The following is a 22,168-nucleotide window of genomic DNA, read 5'->3' as shown; positions in this document are numbered from 1 at the left end:
GGCAGCATGTGGATGGGGACAGGAGCAGGGACTAGAGCACCGTCAGACAGGGCCTCTGTGGTAAGGCTCTGAGACAGACACAGGGTTCTGAGAGTATAAAGAGAGGAGCTGTGAGGGGCCACAGAGCCACAGAGCCAGCCCTAGCTCTAGACTGCACTACAGAGCCAGACCTAGCTCTAGACTGCACTATGGAGCCAGGAGCCATGCCACTGCTGGAGCTTGTCCTGTTGGTGCTGCTGTTGCTGATAGGGGAGGGAGAACCTGTGTGCAGGCTGCAGGGCAGGGCAGAGCTGCCAGAGCTGGCCAAGGACGGGGACCTTGTCATCGGAGGCATCTTCACCTTCCAGACGGAGTACGACGGCAGGGTACCCAACTTCCAGAGTTTACCAGACCCACCAAGGTGTAAGAAGTGAGTATCCTCTCAGTTTTTTCAAATATGGGACTTTCACTGTTTTCAATGTTATGAGTTATTTTTTAATCTACTGTCCATCTGAGGTTAATCTCTTAAGGTTTTAATTTACTGTCCATCTGATGTTTATCTCTTAGGGTTTTAATCTACTGTCCATCTACGGTTCATATCCTAGGCTTTTAATCTTATGTCCATCCGAGGTTCACCTCGTAGGGTTTTGGGTTGTGTGTAAGACTGGTGAGATATATTTTGCCTTCTTTAATGGCAGGTCTTTTACACATATATATATATTTATCTCTCTTCAGTATGAATTTCAGAGAATTCCAATTTGCACAAACACTTATATTTGCAATTGAAGAAATCAATCGAAATCCGGCAATTCTCCCAAACCATACTCTGGGCTACGATATCTACAATGCGTGTGGATACGACAACATCCTGAAGGCTGGTTTGGCTTTAGCCAGTGGCCAGGAGACATTTATTGATGAAGGGAACTGCACCAAGACAGACATGGCTCAGGCTGTCGTAGGCCACTCTGCCTCGACACCAACAATCGGATTGGCCCGAATCATCGGAAGGTTTCGTATACCAGTAGTAAGATGTTCTATTCACTTTTCTATGCACTCATACAGTATAATATATACTTTTATACTGCCACTATACAAAAGGTCTTATTTTTGTGGATCAATGTCTTTTAAGATAACAAAACTACTGTACAGTATGTCATGTCAAGTCTCCAATGAAATGCTGTTATTTCACACACAGATCAGCCACTTTGCCACCTGTGCTTGTCTGAGTAACAGAAAGGAGTTCCCCTCCTTCTTCAGAACCATCCCCAGTGACTTCTACCAGAGCAGAGCCCTGGCAAAGCTGGTCAAACACTTTGGCTGGAGCTGGGTGGGGGCTATAAGCAGTGATAATGACTATGGGAATAGAGGCATAGCCACCTTTATGATATCTGCACAGGAGGAGGGAGTGTGTATAGAATACTCTGAGGCATTTGAGCAGACAGGTCCGCGCCATGAGCTTCTCAGGATAGTGGAGATTATTAAACAGTCCAGTTCAAAGGTCATCATGGCCTTCATGACCCACAGGGAGATCAAGGTTCTGGCGAGTGAGCTCTACAGGCACAATATCACAGGACTACAGTGGCTCGGCAGTGATGCCTGGATCACAGACCCTTCTCTCACTGCCATCGAGGGTCACAGCGCCCTTGTGGGCGCCATAGGCTTCACGGTGACCAGGGCTCACATCCCTGGGCTTGGAAAGCATCTGAGGGATGTCCACCCCTCTCACTTCCCCAACAGCATGTTTCTCAGGGATTTCTGGGAGATTGTGTTTGACTGCTCTCTCAATGTGACTACAGCACCTAAGAGGAAGCCATGCAACGGCTCGGAGAGTTTAAGAGGTGTGCAGAACACATTCACAGATGTGTCCAAGCTGACATTCACTAATAACGTGTATAAGTCTGTGTATGCTGTAGCTCACGCCCTCCACAACCTGTTGACATGTGAGGAGAGCCAGGGCCCCTTCGCTAATGGGAGCTGTGCTCAACCTACACGCATCCAGCCATGGCAGGTGAGCAAGAATATACCTCTAAAAAAGTGACCTTTGTCTATTTCAAATCAGTTCAAGGAAAATGAATTATTTCACTGTAGACTGATAATAACAGAATGATGATGCAAAGCTACATAGAAAACACATTTTCTTTCTTGACCATTTCTCCTCTCTAGCTGTTGCACTATCTACAGTCTGTCAATTTCACAACGGAAGAGGACGAGAGGGTCTTTTTTGACAGCAATGGAGATTCCCCAGCCAGATATGAACTTGTTAATTTACAAAGTGCCACATCGGGAACCATGGAAGTGGCCACAGTCGGTTTCTATGGCTCGTCTTTGACTGGAGACCACCAGTTCACTATGAACAACGTTAGCATTGTATGGGGAGGAAATAGTGAGACGGTACATTTACATATTGTCTTGTTCTCATATCTCTGGCTGGGAAGTCAGTATGCTATCCTGCATGGTATTCTTTAACACAACAATTACACTTAACCTCAGCCACTCAGCCCCTGTTGGTAGGTACAGTATTGAGACAAGTCAAATCACACACTCTACAGTGCACAAACATTGGTGATTTATAATTAACAGCATAGATATGTTGAGTGAACGTGAATACTCAAATTCTCCTTGGTCCCCTATGTGAGTCTGTTTGTGTGTGTTCCAGGTACCTGTGTCAGTGTGCAGTGAGAGCTGTCCCCCAGGCACTCGTAAGGCTGTACAGAAAGGAAAACCTGTATGCTGTTATGACTGTGTCCCATGTTCAGGCGGCGAGATCAGCAACACTACAGGTAAATTACACTCAGCCATAAAAAAAAAAACAGTTGGTGAGGTGAATACATGCTGGATTAAATACTGGACATCACGTTCTATTCTAACGTGTTCTGGCCTTCACAAATCCCTTAAACCTCTTAACTGAAAATGCGTAGAACCAACACAGCATATACTATGTCAAATGTTCTGCATGCTTTCCTGAATCATTAACACTGTGGTTTTTTTCTGGGGGGGGGGGTTCTTTCTCTAAACAGATTCAGCCAAATGCATGAAGTGCCCGGTCCAATACTGGTCCAATGAGAGAGGGGATAGATGTGTCATAAAAGAGATTGAATTCCTGTCCTACACTGAGCTCATGGGGGTCATTTTACTTCTGTTTTGTTTGATTGGCGTTTGTTTAACTATTATTATAGCAACAATTTTCTTCCAATTCCGAGACACCCCCATCGTCAGGGCCAACAACTCTGAGCTGAGCTTCCTGCTGCTCTTCTCCTTGACTCTGTGTTTTCTGTGTTCTCTTACTTTCATTGGCCGGCCCTCTGAGTGGTCCTGTATGCTTCGTCACACAGCGTTTGGGATCACCTTCGTCCTCTGCATCTCTTGTGTTCTGGGGAAAACAATAGTGGTGTTGATGGCCTTCAGGGCTACACTTCCAGCCAGTAATGTCATGAAATGGTTTGGTCCTCCACAGCAGAGACTCAGTGTTCTGGTTTTCACTCTCATACAGGTCCTGATCTGTGTTCTTTGGTTAACAGTCTCCCCTCCTTTCCCCTACAAGAACATGAAGACCTATAAGGAAAAGATCATTCTAGAGTGTGATGTGGGTTCAGCTATTGGTTTCTGGGCTGTGTTGGGGTATATAGGACTCCTAGCTCTCTTGTGCTTTGTGCTGGCTTTTCTGGCTCGAAAGCTGCCTGATAACTTCAATGAGGCCAAATTCATCACCTTCAGCATGCTCATATTCTGTGCAGTCTGGATCACCTTTATCCCAGCTTATGTCAGCTCTCCTGGGAAGTTCACTGTAGCTGTGGAGATCTTTGCTATTCTGGCCTCTAGTTATGGAATGCTATTTTGTATCTTTCTTCCTAAATGTTTCATTATATTGCTGAGACCAAAGGAAAACACCAAAAAACATATGATGGGGAAGACCAATGATATACGTTACTAACTTAAATACAAAAATAATGACATGTAAAATGTCAATGTGTTATTTATTGACATGTTGATTTTAAACTGGAAATTGTCACTCAATCTTATTAAATAAAGTTAGTTAAAAACTATTCTGTGTGTTCTCTACATTTGACGTTTTATTAGGATTCATTCAACTGTACCCATCTGGCCCATATACTGTTAAGTAAATCTCCAACTGTGTAATCGCATCTTTGCATATCTAATAGTGTATTTTTTTTCTTCAGAAAACAAAAATAGCAACAGCTCAGCTCACCGAAGACAATGTACTATACACTGAAAATCATGAAGAGTTGACAAAGAAAACAATCCACCCTCTAGTGGATATAAACTAAAGTACAACCTCATCTCATGTATTGACATCTACACAGTCTACAGACAAGCCTTGGCTGAATTAGATGTTTCTCTCTGTGTCCAGATCTGATGCATCCGTCTGATACAGATCTCACACAGATCTCATACAGATCTCACACAGATCTCATACAGATCTCACACAGATCTCATACAGATCTCACACAGATCTCATACAGATCTCACACAGATCTCACACAGATCTAATACAGATCTCACACAGATCTCATACAGATCTCACACAGATCTCACACAGATCTCATACAGATCTCACACAGATCTCATACAGATCTCACACAGATCTCTTCATCAAATGTGAAAGAGACGTATCCAAAGACATTCATTCAAAAATATAGATTTTGAAACGCATATATAAAAACAATATTCTAATTCACAATAAAACATATTACATGTCCTTGAAATAGAATAAAACTAGAATCGTTAGTTGCTACATCCTATAAAATCATATACAGTACCCATTGATTCTTGGGAAATATTACTTATAAATTAAGGATATATTAAACCCATTGATTCTAGAATATTATAGCTTATGAATGCCTCATGAGCATAGTTCAACTGGCGTACCCCATCAGAACCACACATATAAGCTTGTTTTACTTCAATGTTTGTAAACAACGCAAACTAACACTGTATAGCCTCAAAACATGGTTATAACTATACTTTTCATATCATGGACGGTCAGTACTTGCATCCATAGCCCTGTCCATGAATTTGAGAGTGGTTATATTTCTCAAGGCCCCTCCCTCAGCTTTTTTGTTTTTGACCAAAACAGAGCTGGGGATTCTGCTTTGTCATTGTTTAAATTAAGGATTCTAGCTTTAAGTATTCAGACTTCTGTATAAGGACCATTGGTGTCAAGAGCATGTTAATGTCCAGCCTCTCACTGGCACAGCTGTGAGCTTTCTGTAACAAACAACTGATGTATCATCCTCATTATGATGAGTTGCCTCCACATTGCAGCAACAGCCTCTACAGTAAACTGATTCCCAGCAGTATTCCCTCGGCTCATGGAAGGTGCCAGTGTGATGTCACACTCTGGAGGATGTGTCACTGAGCCAGGCAGTAGGCCTTGCTATCTCCCACCACAGGCCTAAAGTGTTATTTAAGTTTTGGCCTCAAGGCCTGGCGCCTAGGCCCTCCCCCTCCAGGACCACAGAGGACAACCAAACTGGACCTGAGACCTCCAACACCAGATACCTCCAGACAGAACACTGATAACAAAGAGGAAGCAAGCTAGGCCAGTTATACGATGTCATATACTCTATATGTAATGCACATGTCATAACATGGTAGATAGAATCAAGCTAGGCCAGTTATACGATGTCATATACTCTATATGTAATGCACATGTCATAACATGGTAGATAGAATCAAGCTAGGCCAGTTATACGATGTCATATACTCTATATGTAATGCACATGTCATAACATGGTAGATAGAATCAAGCTAGGCCAGTTATACGATGTCATATACTCTAGATGTAATGCACATGTCATAACATGGTAGATAGAAGCAAGCTAGGCCAGTTATACGATGTCATATACTCTAGATGTAATGCACGTCATCATAACATGGTAGATAGAAGCAAGCTAGGCCAGTTATACGATGTCATATACTCTAGATGTAATGCACATGTCATAACATGGTAGATAGAAGCAAGCTAGGCCAGTTATACGATGTCATATACTCTAGATGTAATGCACATGTCATAACATGGTAGATAGAAGCAAGCTAGGCCAGTTATACGATGTCATATACTCTAGATGTAATGCACATGTCATAACATGGTAGATAGAAGCAAGCTAGGCCAGTTATACGATGTCATATACTCTAGATGTAATGCACATGTCATAACATGGTAGATAGAAGCAAGCTAGGCCAGTTATACGATGTCATATACTCTAGATGTAATGCACATGTCATAACATGGTAGATAGAAGCAAGCTAGGCCAGTTATACGATGTCATATACTCTAGATGTAATGCACGTCATAACATGGTAGATAGAAGCAAGCTAGGCCAGTTATACGATGTCATATACTCTAGATGTAATGCACATGTCATAACATGGTAGATAGAAGCAAGCTAGGCCAGTTATACGATGTCATATACTCTAGATGTAATGCACATGTCATAACATGGTAGATAGAAGCAAGCTAGGCCAGTTATACGATGTCATATACTCTAGATGTAATGCACATGTCATAACATGGTAGATAGAAGCAAGCTAGGCCAGTTATACGATGTCATATACTCTAGATGTAATGCACATGTCATAACATGGTAGATAGAAGCAAGCTAGGCCAGTTATACGATGTCATATACTCTAGATGTAATGCACATGTCATAACATGGTAGATAGAAGCAAGCTAGGCCAGTTATACGATGTCATATACTCTAGATGTAATGCACATGTCATAACATGGTAGATAGAAGCAAGCTAGGCCAGTTATACGATGTCATATACTCTAGATGTAATGCACATGTCATAACATGGTAGATAGAAGCAAGCTAGGCCAGTTATACGATGTCATATACTCTAGATGTAATGCACATGTCATAACATGGTAGATAGAAGCAAGCTAGGCCAGTTATACGATGTCATATACTCTAGATGTAATGCACATGTCATAACATGGTAGATAGAATCAAGCTAGGCCAGTTATACGATGTCATATACTCTAGATGTAATGCACATGTCATAACATGGTAGATAGAAGCAAGCTAGGCCAGTTATACGATGTCATATACTCTAGATGTAATGCACATGTCATAACATGGTAGATAGAAGCAAGCTAGGCCAGTTATACGATGTCATATACTCTAGATGTAATGCACATGTCATAACATGGTAGATAGAAGCAAGCTAGGCCAGTTATACGATGTCATATACTCTAGATGTAATGCACATGTCATAACATGGTAGATAGAATCAGGGTCTATTTTTGCAGCTGATGCGCTCGGCTTTGTGAATGATATCTATCTGTAAGTGTAAACCAGTGTAACCCATTTCAAATAGATGTTGCAATAAATGAAAGGTCAGGTAATACCAAATTACTTGTAAAGAGATACACAGTAATTGTAACTGTGTGGCCTAATATAACAGCCTTTTCCATTCCAGTGTACAGGAAGTGTTATTATACACTACCATTCAAAGGTTTGGGGTCACTTAGAAATGTCCTTGTTTTTAGAAAGAAAAGCATATTTTTTTGTCCATTAAAATAACATAAAATTGATCAGAAAATCAGTGTAGACATTGTTATTGTTGTAAATGACTACTCTAGCTGGAAACAGCTGATTTTTAAAGGAATATCTGCATAGGCGTAAAGAGACACATTATCAGCAACCATCACTCCTGTGTTCCAATGGCACGTTGTGTTAGCTAATCCAAGTTTATCATTTTCAAAGGCTAACTAATCATTAGAAAACCCTTTTGCAATTATGTTAGCACAGCTGAAAACTGTTGTGCTGAATAAAGAATCAATAAAACTGGCCTTCTTTAGACTAGTTGAGTATCTGGAGCATCAGCATTTGTGGGTACGATTACAGGCTCAAAATAGCAGGAAATAAATAGCTTTCTTCTGAAACTCGTCAGTCTATTCTTGTTCTGAGAAATGAAAGCTATTCCATAAGAGAAACTGCCAAGAAACTGAAAGTCACGTACAACACTAGGTACTAGTCCCTTCACTGAACAGCGCAAACTGTCCCTAACCACAATATAAAGAGGAGTGGGAGGCGCCGGTGCACAACTGAGCAAAATGACAAGTACATTAGAGTGTCTAGTTTGAGAAACAGATGCCTCACAAGTCCTCGACTGGCAGCTTCATTAAATAGTACCCACAAAACACCAGTCTCAACATCAACTGTGAAGAGGCGACTCAGACCAAAGGACAGATTTCCACAGGTCTCATGCCATTGCTCATGTTTCTTGGCCCAAACAAGTATATTTTTCTTGTTGGTGTCCTTTAGTAGTGGTTTCTTTCCAGCAATTCGACCACGAAGGCCTGATTCACATAGTCTCGTCTGAACAGTTGATGTTGAGATGTGTCTGTTACTTGAAATCTGTGGAGCATTTATATGGCCTGCAATCTGAGGTGCACTTAAATCTAATGAACTTTTCCTCTGCAGCAGAGGTAATTCTAGGTCTTCCTTTCATGTGGTGGTACTCATGAGAGCCAGTTTCAACATAGCTCGTGTTGGTTTTTGCGACTGCATTTGACATTTTATGGATTGACTGACCTTCATGTCTTAAAGTAATGATGGACTGTCGTTTCGCTTTGTTTATTTGAGCTGTTCTTGACATAATATTGACTTGGTCTTTTACCAAACAGGACTATCTTCTGTATACCACCACTACCTTGTCACAACATAACTGATTGGCTCAAATGCATTAATTACACAAATTAACTTTTAACAAGGCACACCTGTTAATTGAAATGCATTCCAGGTGACTACCTCATGAAGCTGGTTGAGAGAATGCCGACAGTGTGCAAAGCTGTCATGAGGGCAAAGGGTGGTTACTTTGAAGAATATCAAATATCAAATTTACAAATTTACTTACTTTACTTTAATGGTTTTCATGTTTTCACTATTATTCTACAATGTAGAAAATAGTAAAAATAAAGACAAATCCTGGAATGTGTCACGACTTCCGCCAAAGTTGGTCCCTCACCTTGTTCGGGTGGCGTTCGATGGTCGAAGTCACCGACCTTCTAGCCATCACTGATCCTCTTTTCATTTTCCTTTGGTTTTGTCTTGTCTTGTATCACACCTGGTTCCAATCCCATTCATTACATGTTGTGTATTTAACCCTCTGTTCCCCCTCATTGTCCTTGTCGGTGTCCCGCCCTGGCCATAGAGAGGCTTTTTATTCTCTATTTTGGTTAGGCCAGGGTGTGACTAGGGTGAGCATTCTATGTTCTTTTTTCTATGTTTTTGTATTTCATTGTTGTTGGCCGGGTATGATTCTCAATCAGGGACAGCTGTCTGTCGTTGTCTCTGATTGAGAACCATACTTAGGTAGCCTTTTCCCACCTGTGTTTTGTGGGTAATTATTTTTTCCGTGTGTGTTTGTGTGCACCTCAGTTGCATCACGGTCTTTGCTGTTTACCTGTTTGTTTTTTGGTTGTTTCGGTTTCACTTTCATTAAAAGATGTGGAACTACATGCACGCTGCACCTTGGTCGACTTATTACAGGGAGTTTGAGGATAGCGAGCGTGACAGTCGGTGATTGTTTGTTTGTAAACTTTGTGCTAGATATGTTCTGGTGCGCGATGGGTTTTGTATCCACTTGTATTATTTTGTATATTTTGGTTTTCTGAGTTTTTGAGCACTTATTAAACTGCTCCGTTTTATACGAATTTGGATCTTGTCACGACTCCGACCGAAGGACACTCCCCTTCCCGTTCGGGTGGCGCTCGGCGGTCGTCATCGCCGGCCTACTAGCTGCTACTGATTATTTCCTCCCCCTCCTTATGTGTTGATTGTGTGCACCTGTTTTGAGTTAGGTAGTAGGCTTTATTAGTCAGCCGGCCCGCAGGGTTCCTTGTGCGGGATTAATTATTGTGAGCGTCTGTTTGGTGTGCTTGTGTGCACGTCTATTGGGTTTTGTGTTTTCCCATTTTGTGGGTTTTCCCTGGACGGTTTAAGTCCCCCTGTTTGGGGCATTTGTTTGTTCAGTACGCCCTGTGTTTTTGTGAGGGTTGGCTTATGTTCAGCGTTTATTTCAGTGCATTAAAATAGCACTCCCCTGAACTCTCTGCTTCCTGCGCATGACTCCTCACCCACTATACTCAGACCGTTACAGATCTCCTGCGCCTGACTTCTCTGCCACCTGCACGCACCCTTACAGAATGAGTAGGTGTGTCCAATCTTTTAATTGGTACTGTAATGAGTAGGTGTGTTCAATTCCATTTCTTTTTGGTACTGTACATTATTACAGATCCGATCATCTCCTTTCAGCACTAACAATTTCTCTCTTTAGGAACATTATATTTAGGAATCATTGATGCAATTCTTTAGTTTATTTTTTGTCTGTATAACAACTTATTATTATATTATAAACTGGGTGGTTTGAGCCCTGAATTCTGATTGGCTGAAAGCTGCGGTATATTAGACCGTATACCACGGTTATGACAAAACATGTATTTTTACTGCTCTAATTACGTTGGTAACCAGTTTATAATAGCAATATGGTACCTCGGGGGTTTGTGGTATATGGCCAATATACCACGGCTAAGGGCTGTGTCCTGGCACTCCATGATGCGTTGTGCCTAAGAACAGCCCTTAGCCTTTGGTATATTGGCCATATACCACCCCACCTCGTGCCTTATTGATTAAACATATTATATTGGAGGATAGAAGTGTTACTCTTGTGTGTTTAATCAGCACTGCGTTTGTAATTGTTTTCATTCTCTCAGTGAGAAACTGAGATCAAATGATTCTACTCTAAATTACATATCATGGGACATCTAAAAAGGCAATTAAACAACCTGATGAGAAACTCAAGAGGATGCCAGAGAAATGTACTAGTTTCTACTGAAGTCACTCCAGATATCTCTCTCACTGCATTGATGACTAAATGTATACATGCAAATAGACTGCACTCAGCTTGAATTCTTATTAGCAGGATACATCTGTATTAAATGTATTTTAAATCCATTCCACACCACAACATATGGATCTGTTTCTTAGGGTAAAACTGTCCTCAACATGGTGCCTTTCAAATTGATCAAAATATTTTGAGGTGGAGTGTATGTGCAGCCATGTGAAGATATGTTATGCTATGTATTTCTCCAGCACAATTCAAGAGGACTGGATAGTGATATTCACTGTGGAGGAGATCAACAGAAACCCTGATATTCTACCAGGTGTAACTGCAAGCCGTTCTGGAGGCTTTGAATGGAGGGGAGCAGGGAGAGCTGACATGACTACAGAGAGAGCTGACAGGACTGAAGAGAGAGCTGACAGGACTGCAGAGAGAGCTGACAGGACTACAGGGAGAGCTGACAGGACTACAGAGAGAGCTGACAGGACTACAGCAGAGAGCTGATAGGAATACAGAGAGAGCTGACAGGACTACAGCAGAGAGCTGACAGTAATACAGAGAGAGCTGACAGGACTACAGAGAGAGCTGACAGGACTACACAGAGAGCTGACAGGACTACAGCAGAGAGCTGACAGGGCTGCAGAGAGAGCTCATTGGAATGTGGAGTTGCAGCCACAGCGGACTGCTGACACTGGTTGGACATTCCTCCTCTGGACCCAGCAGCCCCTCTCACTGGCTACAGGTGAGACTGTCAGGGAGTGTGATACTCAGCAGTACACATTGTGACCCTGGAGCCATTCTCCTCAGAGCAGAGTCCAGTCACTATACCCAGATCCTAGCCCTGCTGCTGCCACTGACATGCTGGAGCAGGGTGGATATTGTCTGTGGGACATACAGACTGGAAGGTACAGCTGAGAGTCAGTCTCTTACAGGAGGTGATTTGGTCTCCCAGGCCTGCCTGAGTTCCTACTGAGTTTGATGGCCTTAGATGGAGCACGGACTACCTTTGTCTGTGACTAGAGCCTGGCTGCTCAGGAGCGACTGTGCTCCCCTTTACTGAAGGACCAATCAAATGTCCATGGGGCCATGTGTGTATTGACAACGGCATCTGACATGCTCTTGTGGAAGGAACGCAAAGACTTTCATACTAAATATGCCTGTCTAAAGGTTACTGGATTTATACCAAACCAGGTACTTGCTCACTGGTAATGTTGTGATTACTGTACTATTTCCTATTCAATGCAATGAGAGCCAAATGAAAAGGAAAGGTTATAGTGATTTCTCCACGTTTTCTTTTCTTCATAAACAAACATCTTAGTTGTTTAATAGTAGAAAGTATGTAGAGCTTTTGAGTCTAAGTGCATTGTGTGTCCACATTGTGGTAACTTGCCACACCCTGATATATTTCACCTGTCTTTGTGATTGTCTCCACCCCCCCCCCAGGAGTCGACCATCTTCCCCATTATCCCCTGTGTATTTATACCCGTGTTCTCTGTTTGTCTGTTGCCAGTTCGTTTCGATTGTAAATCCTACCAGCGTTTGTTTTTCCCTGCTCCAGCCTGTTTTCCTGCTCCTGTTTTCTAGTCCTCCCTGGTTTTTCTGCCTGCCCTGACCCTGAGACTGCCTGCCGGTTTGTACCTTAACCCACCATTCTGAATTATTGACCCCTGCCATACCTGACCCTGAGACTGCTTGCCATTCTGGACCCTTCACACCCTCTCTGGATAATTGACCCCTGCCTGCCTTGACCTGTTATTTGCCTGCCCCTGTGGTTGTTATAAACTCTTGTTACTTCTACACTGTCTGCATTTGGGTCTTACCTAAAGGTGTTAGTAACTATTGTAGTATTCCACTGACAGCTCTCAAAGACTGTGTGCATGAAGATATCTCCACTGGGAAGATGGAGTGATGAATACAAACAAATATCACGTAGTTTTAGCATAAAAGTGACGACTGACCGAGAACATGGTAAAAATAAAATGGTTAGGGGAAAAAACACTAGTTGTGAATGATGTAATGTTGACTTCATCTTTATCCGCTATTATAATGGTTATACTTGTGTAACAAATCATGAACTGCAATTGTTTATAAATAATATGTTTGAATACCTAACATTTTTGTGGGTTTTTTTCATGCTAAAAAAATACAAAATAAAATGTTGTGAATTCTGAAACAATTTAAGTCAGTGTAATCTTAACCTGAACACCATAAACCATATTAAAGATAACCAATTAACTATTCAGGCTACAATATGGCAGATTTTTTTCCCCCTCATTGACCATGTAAAATCCTCACATTGTTCTATATCCTGTGTTTCATTGGCAGATGCTAGTGAATATATCCCACATATCCTGCACTGCAAGATTGATGAGAGTAGACATCAGTGTGTCTCTTATGGCTGGGTGGAAGAAAGACTACTGCTAACAGCTCTGTTCTTGGGATCTAGACCAGCGTCCACGTCTTACAGAGACATGTCTGTCTACAGAGCCAACAGCAAGCTGAGCTTCCTGCTGCTCTTCTCCTTGACTCTGTGTTTTCAATTCATAAGGACACCCCCAACGTCAGAGCCAACAGCAAGCTGAGCTTCCTGCTGCTCTTCTCCTTGACTCTTCTCCTTGACTGTGTTTTCTACTAGCAGGCTAGTTCTGTTGTGATAATAACGTTAGTTGTGTTGTGGTAGAGTACATTCCGTCATGGCCATCTACCAAGCCGATAACTATAATGATAAACTATAGGCTACACTGGAACTATAAAACATTGGTGAGCATCCACACTAGAGAATAATTGATCGTTCCACAGTCCTACACCTGTCAAGCAACTGATCAACGCATCCTACTGAACCCTGCCTATTTAATAAGGTGCCAACACAAGACTGACCTTTCATAAGGTCTCTAACGCACTGCTTCCGTGTGACCATTCATTGCTTTCAGGGTGTGCTCATTGTCATAGTGACAACTGCAAATGATACTTCAATGTACATGTGGCCCAATGAAAAAGAATATAGTGAATCGTATTTAAACGCAGCAATCGAACGCCATTTCGCCGGAACATATTTTACAGCACGTATTTCACTGCCTTGTTGCTCAAGTGGTTTGCAAGTGATTTCCATTTTTCTAATGGTTGTCAATTCCTTTCGGTCTTTTTTTTCACTGTGCTCTCTCTGTATGTCCTGTGGATCCATTTGCAACAGTGCAACAATGTCATAACCTGCCAAAAGTGAGCACACCAATGTACTTTCTCTCCTCAACTTTCCCCGACATGCATTCTCTATGCTACTTTAGGCCTGTTTAACATTCAGCAATTATCAAGAGCAAGCCTGCTTCTTTCCTCCCAAAAGCCGATTAAGCCTAATATTTTTAAAAACACACAAATAAATGTCAGATGGAAACATTTTAACAAATGCCATTGATGCTATGGTTATTAAAATACCAAGTACGTATGCCTTGATTATCTTTGTTTTTTATTATTAGCATTGCTTTGATGTAGCTAGCAGTGTAAAGAAATGTCTTCTCAGATCACTGAGTGCTAAGTAATCACATTTCTGTAACATGCTACTTCCTCCTGCTACTGCTAAGCAAATCTGTGGAAGGTGTTTTATCACAAATCTGTGGAAGGTGTTTTATCACAAATCTGTGGAAGGCGTTTTATCACAAATCTATAGAAGGTGTTTTATCACAAATCTATGGAAGGTGTTTTATCACAAATCTATAGAAGGTGTTTTATCACAAATCTATGGAAGGTGTTTTATCACAAATCTATGGAAGGTGTTTTATCACAAATCTATAGAAGGTGTTTTATCACAAATCTATGGAAGGTGTTTTATCACAAATCTATAGAAGGTGTTTTATCACAAATCTATGGAAGGTGTTTTATCACAAATCTATGGAAGGTGTTTTATCACAAATCTATGGAAGGTGTTTTATCACAAATCTATGGAAGGTGTTTTATCACAAATCTATGGAAGGTGTTTTATCACAAATCTATGGAAGGTGTTTTATCACAAATCTATGGAAGGTGTTTTATCACAAATCTGTGGAAGGTGTTTTATCACAAATCTATAGAAGGTGTTTTATCACAAATCTATAGAAGGTGTTTTATCACAAATCTATAGAAGGTGTTTTATCACAAATCTGTGGAAGGTGTTTTATCACAAATCTATAGAAGGTGTTTTATCACAAATCTATAGAAGGTGTTTTATCACAAATCTATAGAAGGTGTTTTATCACAAATCTGTGGAAGGTGTTTTATCACAAATCTATAGAAGGTGTTTTATCACAAATCTATAGAAGGTGTTTTATCACAAATCTATGGAAGGTGTTTTATCACAAATCTGTGGAAGGTGTTTTATCACAAATCTGTGGAAGGTGTTTTATCACAAATCTGTGGAAGGTGTTTTATCACAAATCTGTGGAAGGTGTTTTATCACAAATCTATAGAAGGTGTTTTATCGCATTTCTGTAGAAGGTGTTTTATCACAAATCTATGGAAGGTGTTTTATCACAAATCTATAGAAGGTGTTTTATCACAAATCTATAGAAGGTGTTTTATCACAAATCTATAGAAGGTGTTTTATCGCATTTCTGTAGAAGGTGTTTTATCACAAATCTATAGAAGGTGTTTTATCACAAATCTGTGGAAGGTGTTTTATCACAAATCTATAGAAGGTGTTTTATCACAAATCTATGGAAGGTGTTTTATCAGAAATCTATAGAAGGTGTTTTATCACAAATCTATGGAAGGTGTTTTATCACAAATCTATGGAAGGCGTTTTATCACAAATCTATGGAAGGTGTTTTATCACAAATCTATAGAAGGTGTTTTATCACAAATCTATAGAAGGTGTTTTATCACAAATCTATAGAAGGTGTTTTATCACAAATCTATAGAAGGTGTTTTATCACAAATCTATAGAAGGTGTTTTATCACAAATCTATAGAAGGTGTTTTATCACAAATCTATAGAAGGTGTTTTATCACAAATCTATAGAAGGTGTTTTATCACAAATCTATAGAAGGTGTTTTATCACAAATCTATAGAAGGCGTTTTATCACAAATCTATGGAAGGTGTTTTATCACAAATCTATAGAAGGTGTTTTATCACAAATCTATAGAAGGTGTTTTATCACAAATCTATAGAAGGTGTTTTATCACAAATCTATAGAAGGTGTTTTATCACAAATCTATAGAAGGTGTTTTATCACAAATCTATGGAAGGTGTTTTATCACAAATCTATAGAAGGTGTTTTATCACAAATCTATGGAAGGTGTTTTATCACAAATCTATGGAAGGTGTTTTATCACAAATCTATGGAAGGTGTTTTATCACAAATCTATAGAAGGTGTTTTATCACAAATCTATAGAAGGTGTTTTATCACAAATCTATAGAAGGTGTTTTATCACAAATCTATAGAAGGTGTTTTATCACAAATCTATAGAAGGTGTTTTATCACAAATCTATAGAAGGTGTTTTATCACAAATCTATGAAGGTGTTTTATCACAAATCTATAGAAGGTGTTTTATCACAAATCTATAGAAGGTGTTTTATCACAAATCTATAGAAGGTGTTTTATCACAAATCTATAGAAGGCGTTTTATCACAAATCTATGGAAGGTGTTTTATCACAAATCTATAGAAGGTGTTTATCACAAATCTATAGAAGGTGTTTTATCACAAATCTATAGAAGGTGTTTTATCACAAATCTATGGAAGGTGTTTTATCACAAATCTATGGAAGGTGTTTTATCACAAATCTATGGAAGGTGTTTTATCACAAATCTATGGAAGGTGTTTTATCACAAATCTATGGAAGGTGTTTTATCACAAATCTATGGAAGGTGTTTTATCACAAATCTATGGAAGGTGTTTTATCACATGACCATTAATGACTAATAATCAGCCTTCGATGTACTACTTGTTTTATTCCAGTAAATATACTTGTTTTACCAAGATGTGTGCAGATAAGTCAAATGCTAATTAATAATGCAACATAAAATATTTTATTTCAGAATAAAGAGCACAATTCTACATTTTATTCAATATCATATAACATTATGCAACTTCTTCCTAACCTATGAAAAATATTTAACATATTAAACATGGTCAATATTGCACATTAACTCAGTGGTGAATGTATTATGAACTGGTACGATTTTTTATTAATAAAATATATTGATTCCACATACTGATCAGGAATCATCACATGGAAATCTATTATCCTTTGAGCATCATGTGTTTCCTGCTGTTTTTCTCTGGTCTGAGCACTACAATGTAGCACTTAGGGGCAAATATGCAGACCAGGAGGCCAAAGGCTGAGGCTAGAATGGCAAAGACATGGACGGCCACTGTGTACTTTCCTGCTGTGCTCACATACACAGGGATAAAGGTTATCCATACAGCAAAGAAGATCAGCATGCTGAAGGTGATGAACTTGGCCTCGTTGAAGTTGTCCGGCAGTTTCCGGGCCAGAAAGGCCAGGATGAAGCACATGCAGGCCAAGAGGCCGATGTATCCCAGAACGCACCAGAAGGCAACTTCTGACCCCATGGCACAGTCGATGATGATGACAGAGCTGATGTGGCCGGTGTTGAGGTTGGTGTAGGGAGGTCTGGTCAGCAGCCAGATGAGACAGATCAGTCCCTGTCGGCCAGAGGGAACCATATTGGTGTTAATATTGATCAAGTGATTCAATTGTCTGATTCATTTTAATGTCTTTCACTTAGGCTGCATTTAGTCAGGCAGCCCAAATCTAGGCTTTTGCCCAGTTATTGGCAAAAGATCAGATCTAATTGGTCACAAGGCTGGCTGACTGTGTTAACGCAGCCTTAGAGGTAGAGGTCAATGAAAAGAAAAGCAACAAGATCAGAATAGTACCTGGATGGCAGTGCACAACACAACACTGGCTCTCTGCTGGGCAGGGCCAAACCACCTCATGACATCACGTCCTGGCAGGGTGGCCCTGAAGGCCATGAGGACCACCATGGTCTTGGCAAGGAGGCAGGAGATGCAGAGGGCAAAGCTCACCCCGAACGCTGGGTACCGGATCCGGCACAGCCAATCTGAGGGCTCCCCGATGAACAACAGTCCAATCAGGAAGCAGATGGAAAGGAAGAGGAGGAGAAGGAAGCTCAGCTCCATGTTGTTGCCGCGGACGATGGGAGTGTGTCGGTTGGCAACAAACACCGCCAAGACAGAGAGTGAGGCACAGGCCCCAAGAATGGATACCACACACAGGACGACACCCATGGACTCCTGATAGGACAGGAACTCTATGGTCTTTGGAACACAGTGGTCTCTGGCCTCGTTTGGCCATGTGACGTCAGAGCAGCGTATGCAGTTTAAAGAATCTGACAGAGAGGAAAAAGAAAACAGAGATTGCAATAGCAACACTGTTTTTTTAGTTCTGACCAATGACTGGTGAGAAAGGCTTGGAAATAAGGGACAACACACCAGTTTGATTGCTGACCTCCCCCTCAGCACAGGGGATGCAGTCGAAGCAGCAGACAGGCTCCCCCTTCTTCCTGGCTACACGGGTGCCTGGGGGACAGCTCTCACTGCACACTGATCGAGCTGCCTGGGGGGCAGAGGGGCACCACTCAGATATACTGATACATCTCCCGTGTATTAAGCGGTGTACAGGGAAAGTGTCTCAGAACGCTTTTCAAACTAGCCAAATGTAGTTTATAAAATGGCAACTTGATATTCTTCAATGACGTTAAGAAGACAACAAAGAACAGACTGAGAAGAAAACGTAGAACCAAGCACCTAGACTGTGATATAGGGCGCACCTGCTTTCCCACAGGCCACTGAATCACTGACTCATTTATGACCAGGTCTCGGCCATCGGCCAATGAGGCGTCATAGAACCCCACTTTAACTAATCGCAGGGAGCCATCCTGCCCCCTCTGCCAGTTCATGAGGTCATAGGAAGCGATGGGGTCACCATTGTGGTCAAAGCTGACCTCCTCCCCGAGTGTGGAAAACTTCACCTGCTTCATGTAATGTAGTAGCTGGGGAAAGAGGAGTGGAGAGGGTGACATGAGAAACTATACACTCTACTCCCCCTACTGGTGTGTGTGTGTGTCTGCATGCGTGCAAATGAGAAACAGGCAATGATATCTATTCAGCAATAATGAGCAGAGTATCTTCAGCCATAGACTCACCTGCCATGGCTTAACATGCTTTGGGTCCCCACAGGTGCCATTGATAAAAGGCCCCTGCCCAGCCACACAGTTGGTCATATCCTGCAGGGCATGGGCGATGAGATACACAGCCTTATACACATTATAGGATACTCTGAGCTGGCTCACATCGGCAAAGGGTGTGTACACATCCCCCAGAACCTCTCTTCCACTACAGGGCTCTCTGTCCAGGTAACTGACAGAGTGAGTGTGTGTGTTTAAGGAATCGTTCACTCTACAGTTGAATGTCTCTTCCCAGAACTCTGCCAGGAAAGCCGACTGACGTCCGTGGGATGGTCCTAGTCTGGTCAGGAAGTCTTTGAGCCCGGGAATAACATCAGCCTTCCGTATTCCAAATCCCAGCGTTCCTGTCAGGAGATCTCCAAACTCTCTCCACAGGGACTTGGAGGTGGCCCAGGCCTCGCTGGCGATCAATTGCAGCCCGGTGACATTCCGATGGAGACACTCCCTGAGGATACTCCGAAGCTCCGACTCGCCGGAGAAATTCAGGAGGACTCGGGAGGATGACCCCTGGGTAACAATTACAAGAATAACAACATGTGTAATCATGTGCTTTGAAGACATCGTACCTTTATTTCTTTGCTAACCTGGATAGTGTCCACTAGCTGTCCCACAGCATGCTGGGTAAGGACCACTGGGTAGAAGTGGACGTAGGCAGCACACATCCCAAAGTGAACGGACTCCTGTAGAAACAACTGGATGGCAAAACGTGCATAGTCAGACTCCACCCCGATGACGCCCACCCAGGTCCAGTGGAAGTAGCGTACCAGGCGAACCAGGGCTCTTATCTGAAAGGCATCACTGGGCATGGTGCGCATGAACGTAGGGAACTGCTTCTGGTCACTCAGGCAGCTGCAGGACGCAAAGTAGCTCACCTGAAAGAAGAGGGAACAGCAGGTTAAAAGTGCACTCTGTAAAATGTACTAAAGCATTACATATAGCTTTTAATATATACAATACATGTGAACTCAATTTCATGATTTAAAAAAACAAAAACATTTGAAGATATGAATTGACATGTCTCCTGCCAAAGTAAAAATACATTACAGATGAAGGATCTATATTTGTCCAGTATTGTCACAGCAAAATAATCCTGCAGCAACAGAATATGAACATTTAGTCCATTGTGCAGCTTGATTGGTTGTCAGGCTATTAGTTGGCCCAAATTAGCCTACATGAAAGTGCCACACTGTTAATATAACGTATCTTAGCGTGGTTTTCCAGTGCATTTATGTAAATCACCAAACTCATCTGCATTTCTTGCAGTGCAGGAAAATTCTCAGCAACAAAAGAGTGATCAAATTAAGATCCCTTACCTGTATATTAGGATCTACAAGCCAGTGCAAAGCAGAGAGAACAACAGGGTAAATGTGGATTCTGTAAGTTGTACTCAAGCATTGCATATAGCCCTTAATTTTCATGTAGCAGTCAAGGAATACAATTCCATAATAAAATGTATAGAATTTTGAAAGTAGCTTTTAAGTCATGAAATAGTATGGCTCCTGCCAAAGTAACAGTATTTACATAACAATCAGACATGTAACTCTAATAGCTTCAAGACATCTATATTTTAGGGTAATTCCATTTTGGCTATTGTTATGAGCCATACTTTTACCAAGGATCTATCTCCATCAAAAGCAATTTATCAACTATAAGAAGATTTTTACACAATGATACGTGCAATATACGTAACACTAGTCTCACCAGTGGTATTTGAAAGGAGCCCAGAGTTCTGAGCACAGCCATAGACACCCCAGAGGCGGCATCTCCTATGATAACAGGGGATACAGCCCTGCGTACAGCGGTGCAGTCCAAACCTGGACCCTGACCTGCTCCCCTGTAGTCTGCCCCCCATTCTGGCTGCCCGTTGACCAGCAGCAGGGAGCCTCTCAGGGACACAGGCACATGGTCACAGCTGTCGCGGATATGGAACCCCAGTGTCAGGTGTGGGAGCAGGTCCCTTCGTTGGTTGATCTCTTTCACTGCAAACATCATGGTCTCCATCCAACGCAGGGCCCTGGCACTGAAACTACAGGGAAGAGGATAGCAAGTGGCTTAGAAGCAATGCACGTAAGAGAGAAAGAGGCAAACAAGACAGACAGAAAACATTCTTCATTTCCCATCACTTACTACTCATATGTAGTTTGTTGCGGTTCCCTTTGAAATGATGTCACAGAGGACACAGGACTATAGTGGAGCGGGAACAAGCCCCCAAGAACCACGTCTCCCTCTTGATAGAAGCTGCTCGTCTCTTCTTCCCCCAGGAAAGTGCACCCGTCCTGGGGTGCGGCAGAGCAAACCCAGCTGGCCCACAGGAGAAGCCCCAGCAGCAGGAGTCTGGCAGAGAGGTGCGCCATGGCAGGCAGAGAGTGGATGTACGATGTGAGATCAGTTAGGGCTTCCAGTCCTTGTCTAACCCCCAATTCTCACTTGTGTGGCTGTGGGTACGAGGTTTGGTCCCTATATAGGCCCAGGTTGTCATGACATCACTGCAGACAAGGTCCTACTTTTCCCTTTTTTTATTTCTGTGCATTCTCTAATGAGTAGATCTTAGTTGGAACAATAGCAAAGCACTTACCCCACCTCTGTTTTGGTAAAAAAAAGGATGTGTCTGTAAAAATGTAACCACTCTCAAATTAATAGACAGAGAGATGAACGCAAGGACTGACCATCCATGATGTTACAATTAAATTAAGATTATAGTTTTAACCATGTTGTGTAACCATACAGTGTTTGTTTACATTTACACTGTTTACAAACATTGGACTAGAATGATTTTACATTTTGGGTTCTGATGTGGTATGACAGTTAAAATAAGCTTTTATAAATTATATTCTTATCGAATCAATGGGTATATATCATTCATTTAAGTCCAAAAATGGATGTAGCAACAAATGAGTCTAGCTTTAACGGGATCATTCACCCAATAATCAAAGTGGATGTCAGACATTTTCGTACCAGATTTCTCGCTCAACAGTAGGTGGCAGTGTATGCATTGCATCAGAACAAAGCTGCATCGTATTGTATGTGTGTGATGTCACCACAATTTATACTGGGGGAGGGTAGTAATATATTGATCTTTTACTGTAGTGGGCTAAATCCGGGTCACAGATGTTTAT

The 22,168-nt window shown here is 41.6% G+C and overlaps 2 protein-coding genes across 2 annotated transcripts; one reads left to right on the top strand and one right to left on the bottom strand.

Annotated features, from left to right (window-relative positions):
- The first annotated feature begins 188 nt into the window (after window positions 1–188).
- LOC112266201 (extracellular calcium-sensing receptor-like) lies at window positions 189–3,910 on the top strand. Its single transcript, XM_024443651.2, has 6 exons — window positions 189–409; window positions 715–1,003; window positions 1,175–1,987; window positions 2,143–2,370; window positions 2,636–2,759; window positions 2,997–3,910. Exons 1-6 carry the CDS (start codon window positions 189–191, stop codon window positions 3,908–3,910), a joined length of 2,589 nt encoding a protein of 862 aa, XP_024299419.2.
- A 13,151-nt stretch (window positions 3,911–17,061) lies between these two features.
- LOC112265726 (extracellular calcium-sensing receptor-like) lies at window positions 17,062–21,406 on the bottom strand. The gene is made up of 8 exons (XM_024443286.1): window positions 21,183–21,406; window positions 20,754–21,078; window positions 19,637–19,924; window positions 19,011–19,559; window positions 18,636–18,857; window positions 18,298–18,421; window positions 17,722–18,194; window positions 17,062–17,487 (listed from the first exon to the last, which is right to left on the bottom strand). The coding sequence occupies exons 1-8, from the start codon at window positions 21,404–21,406 to the stop codon at window positions 17,062–17,064; spliced, it is 2,631 nt and encodes an 876-aa protein (XP_024299054.1).
- Window positions 21,407–22,168: the final 762 nt, after the last annotated feature.

The sequence above is a fragment of the Oncorhynchus tshawytscha genome, linkage group LG13, assembly GCF_018296145.1.
Source record: "Oncorhynchus tshawytscha isolate Ot180627B linkage group LG13, Otsh_v2.0, whole genome shotgun sequence".
Lineage (NCBI taxonomy): Eukaryota > Metazoa > Chordata > Actinopteri > Salmoniformes > Salmonidae > Oncorhynchus > Oncorhynchus tshawytscha.
This window is presented reverse-complemented; position numbering and strand designations above follow the sequence as displayed.